This window comes from Nicotiana tomentosiformis, chromosome 3 (assembly GCF_000390325.3).
Source record: "Nicotiana tomentosiformis chromosome 3, ASM39032v3, whole genome shotgun sequence".
NCBI lineage: Eukaryota > Viridiplantae > Streptophyta > Magnoliopsida > Solanales > Solanaceae > Nicotiana > Nicotiana tomentosiformis.
In genome coordinates, this window is record NC_090814.1 from 54,294,690 (window position 1) to 54,299,212 (window position 4,523).

Genomic DNA, 4,523 nt, shown 5'->3' on the forward strand with positions numbered 1-4,523 from the left:
TTCCTCAAGTTTGAGAGACAAAGAATTCACACAAAAGTGATCATATCCGTCGGTTAACCTGTTTTTTATCCGTATAAAATATGAGTCGGATCGAATAATTTATCCGTTTTTTTATTACCCGTTTTCGACCCGACCCACCCGTTTGTCATTCCTAGACTATCAGCTAAACTGGGATAAAGGGAATATTATAATTATGGATTGGCTGTTTGGGCAACAAAGGGAAGTGTACGTAAGATTCATGATTATGGTGTGATTAGAAGCTACCCAATCCCAATTCCCCATAATGCCAACTCAGCAATATACCCAATCGGACGTGAACCGATTGCTTGAACCGGTAAAAAAGGTAAACCTTGTTTGGAAATCCGTCAATATGGAAACCTTGTGTGTGTATATATATTTGGGGATAATCCTTCTGTTAAGAATTGCTTTGTGTTTTTGCCAACGCTCTTCTAAATCTAACCCAACCACCCCTTTGAAAACACCCTGACGACACTCGCTACCTACGGTCAAACCACGAATTCTCCTTAACTTGAGTCAAACTCGTTCTTCTACTCACTCTTTTCACCTTCCTTAGATCTCTGATTCAAAAGGTGAATTTCGCGCTCTTTCTTAATTTCCTCATTGTTTTTTGTCTTCACAGGGATCTTGATTCCATTTTTCTGTGTTTTCTTCGTTATCTTTGTTTGGATCCCTTTTTATTTTTTCCTTATGTAAAATTTGATAATGCGCTCGCAATTTCGCTGTTCATTTTTATTTCTGTGTTCAATTTTGTTTATTTGGGAGAATTTGTATGCCTAATCGATGACTTAAGTTTAGGCTATGTGTAGAATTATGTACATAATGTGCTCTGGATCTGATTGATGCTGTCGTCTTTGCTTTTTTCCCCTTTCTTACGGTGCTTTTGAGTTACAATTTTGCGTAGGATTTCGTATTTTAAGTTCTATTTAACTAGTGCTAGAAGCTAGGGTGTTTATGTAATCCATTTTGTCGTTTAGACACCTCTAGGAATTCAGTGTCATCTTCTGCAGCTATGAATTTGCTTTTACGCCCGAGTTTCCGGGTTAAATCTTTGTTTCTTTCTTTAGGAATACAGCTGGAATGAGGTTTTTGGCTACTTGTTCTAGTTTCCTTTCCGTTTCCAAATGTCTCTGCTTACCTATGCTGCCAGAAGCACATCCAGGATTTGAACTTTGTGTTCAAGTCAAAATCAATTATTTGTTCTTATTTAGTGAACTTTTTAATACATATGCTGAGTTTGAGTCAAAGCTACTGAGTTCCCATAAGTAATCCTCTACATCCGCCCTTGTATGCAGCTGAAATAAAGCTACTGCGATTTTCATTTGGTCCTGTAACCTTTTTTTACCTGTTACATATTTTGACTTGTTAAAAGCCTAGATGCTGCTCAAGGATCAGCAAAAGAATATGTGACAGGGAAATGTCTCTTTTATGCTTCACCGCAAAGCTAGGATAAATTTGAATTCCTTATTTCTGTAAGATAATTGAAGAGATAAAGTGACATTGAAGGAAACTAACATGTATAAAATGTGAATGACAACGTGTTATGTTTCAACCTTTCCTTTGTTATTTTAACCTGTAACCATGCCTAAAAGTGTGAGAAAAGTCTAACTTTCCTGTCCTTTTTTTTAAGGAGATAGAGAGAAGTAGCATTTTTAATCTCTTTTAATGTACTGTGACTGAAAAATTACGGAGAAAACCAAGAAGCATTCGTTTATGTAACTCTGTTTAAACCGCCCTTATCCAAACTACTGATACCACACTTTTTACCAAAAGAAATGAAAAATTGAATGGAATTTCCACCCCTATTAAATGATCCAGCCTGGGATGTAGCTGGGATTTTGTTTTCTTTCCAGCAAAATAGCTTGGACTGGCTTTCCTGAACCACTTTATGACTTCAGTTAATCTCAAGATTCACGTATAAATTTGGCAGTTTGCTACAATCGTTCCTGCAACTTTTGGTAGTCTCTTTTTTAATCTGCTTTCATGGACTAGTAATCCCTTTACTTCAAGTTGAACACTATATGAATGACAATCTTTATTCGCTACCTGTCATGGACAACCGACCGAACATATAGGTGAACGTGATAGTGAGCTTTCATCATTGCTTCTTCAGTACGGTTGTAAATACAAGGTTCCATAGTTATGCACGTATCTTCCTTTTGGCTGGATAAATTTGGAGAAGAGAGAGCCCATTTTTAAATGCAGTATATGTTTTCTTCTCTTACGTCTTCTGATCAACTGTGCTGAAATTCTGCCTGATTCTTAGCAGGAGCGTCGAAAAATCAGGATGAAGGCACTTATTCTTGTCGGAGGGTTTGGTACTCGGCTGAGGCCATTGACTCTTAGTGTCCCAAAGCCACTGGTTGAATTTGCCAACAAGCCCATGATTTTGCATCAGGTAACCTTTATGAGAACTCTTGGTTAGCCTTGCGTATTTTCAGTCATATGGTAGATTCTGTCATAAAGATCACTCTAACTGCACACCTACTCAAAGAAATATGCCTTTTAATCGGATTGCTAATCTTGTTTTTCATCCTTTTAATTGGTTGTGTGGATTTTGATACGTCATTTCACTATTCCAGTGTATACTTTATCATATAAAAGAATTCGGAATATCTTATTTTCCACCCGATAAATTCAAACTATATTTGTCTATATGACTCCAATCCTTTCTTCCCTCATACAAAGTTTCAAATGTCCTAAGCTCTGGAATATCTAGGGCTTAATCACCCTGCCTCTGCCAGGTCATGTTTGTAAAAGAGAATGGGAAATCTCAATAGGAGTTTAATTGTGCCTTGCACTTTCTGTATGTTCTCCTTTTCTTTCTATTTTTGCTATTATATCAAAACACCGATTTTACTTAACATTTTGTACGTCAGATCGAGGCTCTCAAGGCTGTTGGAGTGACTGAAGTGGTCTTGGCTATTAACTACCAGCCCGAGGTCAGCATCTTTCCATTTAGAGATCTAAGTAAGGCTAAATCTTTAATGAGCAACTAATAGAATATACAAACTCCTTTTGATGCAGGTGATGCTGAACTTCTTGAAAGAATTTGAGACAAAACTTGGGATAAAGATCACATGTTCTCAAGAAACTGAACCACTTGGGACTGCAGGTCCCCTTGCTTTGGCTAGAGACAAGCTGGTAGATGATTCTGGTGAGCCGTTTTTTGTTCTTAACAGTGATGTTATCAGTGACTATCCTTTCAAGGAGATGATTGAATTCCACAAATCCCATGGAGGTGAGGCTTCTTTAATGGTGACTAAGGTAAGTTCTCAGTTACATTTCTGTTTGAATTTAACATAGTGTGGGCCTTCCTAGATTTATGAGGGCGATGTCGAGTATAAAAGGTAAATTTCACTGGTTGATACAGGTGGATGAGCCTTCGAAATATGGTGTTGTTGTCACGGAAGAATCCACTGGCCAAGTTGAGAGATTTGTGGAAAAGCCTAAGTTATTTGTTGGCAACAAGATCAACGCTGGAATTTACCTGCTGGACCCTTCCATTCTTGACAGAATTCAATTAAGACCAACATCTATCGAGAAAGAGATTTTCCCAAAAATTGCAGCGGAGAAAAAGCTATATGCGATGGTCCTACCTGGGTTTTGGATGGACATTGGACAGCCAAGGGACTACATCACTGGCCTTAGACTCTACCTAGATTCTTTAAAGAAGAAATCTTCACCGAAACTGGCATCAGGTTCTCACATTGTTGGAAATGTCTTAGTGGATGAAACTGCAACAATAGGAGAAGGATGCTTGATTGGACCAGATGTTGCGATAGGCCCTGGTTGCGTGATTGAGTCTGGGGTCAGACTCTCACGTTGCACTGTGATGCGTGGAGTCCGTGTTAAGAAACACGCATGCATCTCAAGTAGCATTATTGGTTGGCACTCAACTGTTGGACAATGGGCTCGTGTCGAGAACATGACCATTCTCGGTGAAGACGTCCACGTTTGTGATGAAATTTACAGCAATGGTGGAGTAGTCTTACCCCACAAGGAGATCAAATCTAGCATCCTGAAACCGGAAATAGTGATGTGAGAGTAATTTCTAGTGCTAGAAAGCAGTAAGTTCTATGTTCAGTTTGTTCAAAATGTATTTGTCCTTTTCCTTTATTTGGTTTTCTATTTCCTCCTCTTCAATTGTAAAAGTAGGGGAATGTTGAGTGATGTAAGGTGATGTGCTGAAGGGTTGCTGTTGTGAAAGGTATGAGATGTTGGAAGGTCCGTTTCTTGTGTAATTTTCGGTGTATATACAAATAAAGAACTCTACTAGAGGTTGTGTTTAATTCGTTGGATTAACCATGTGCAAATTAGTAGCGCCAATTTGTCTGGTTAGTTTCTCTGTAGCTTAAAATGGGGTATTCAGGAAGGCAATGGTTTACTAAATGATGAATGATTGCATCTGTATGGTAAACAGTCTACTTGGTTGAACAGACTCATGTATGTTATTTTATCTCTAGTGTTCATGTGATTGACAGCTCATACATGATGTTTTACCT

The 4,523-nt window shown here is 38.3% G+C and overlaps 1 protein-coding gene across 5 annotated transcripts; it reads left to right on the forward strand.

Moving 5' to 3' along the window:
• Nucleotides 1–225: 225 nt before the first annotated feature.
• LOC104090762 (mannose-1-phosphate guanylyltransferase 1) lies at nucleotides 226–4,310 on the forward strand. 5 transcript variants are annotated; one of them, XM_033654680.2, is made up of 5 exons: nucleotides 226–343; nucleotides 2,288–2,416; nucleotides 2,898–2,960; nucleotides 3,046–3,285; nucleotides 3,392–4,310. In XM_033654680.2, the coding sequence occupies exons 1-5, from the start codon at nucleotides 284–286 to the stop codon at nucleotides 4,061–4,063; spliced, it is 1,164 nt and encodes a 387-aa protein (XP_033510571.2). In that variant the 5' UTR covers nucleotides 226–283; the 3' UTR covers nucleotides 4,064–4,310. The 5 variants fall into 5 exon arrangements, with proteins under 5 accessions (XP_033510571.2, XP_009594231.1, XP_009594230.1 ...); XM_009595936.4 differs by lacking the exon at nucleotides 226–343 and adding an exon at nucleotides 405–590 and having other exon boundaries at nucleotides 2,285–2,416; XM_009595935.4 differs by lacking the exon at nucleotides 226–343 and adding an exon at nucleotides 405–590.
• The last annotated feature ends 213 nt before the right edge of the window (nucleotides 4,311–4,523 follow it).

Excerpts from the sequence above, each read along its gene's own strand:
- LOC104090762 (XM_033654680.2), top strand. The coding sequence starts at position 284 with ATGCCAACTCAGCAATATACCCAATCGGACGTGAACCGATTGCTTGAA. Across the intron at positions 2,417-2,897 it reads AGCCCATGATTTTGCATCAG|ATCGAGGCTCTCAAGGCTGT; the intron begins GTAACCTTTATG and ends TTTGTACGTCAG. Across the intron at positions 3,286-3,391 it reads CTTCTTTAATGGTGACTAAG|GTGGATGAGCCTTCGAAATA; the intron begins GTAAGTTCTCAG and ends TGGTTGATACAG.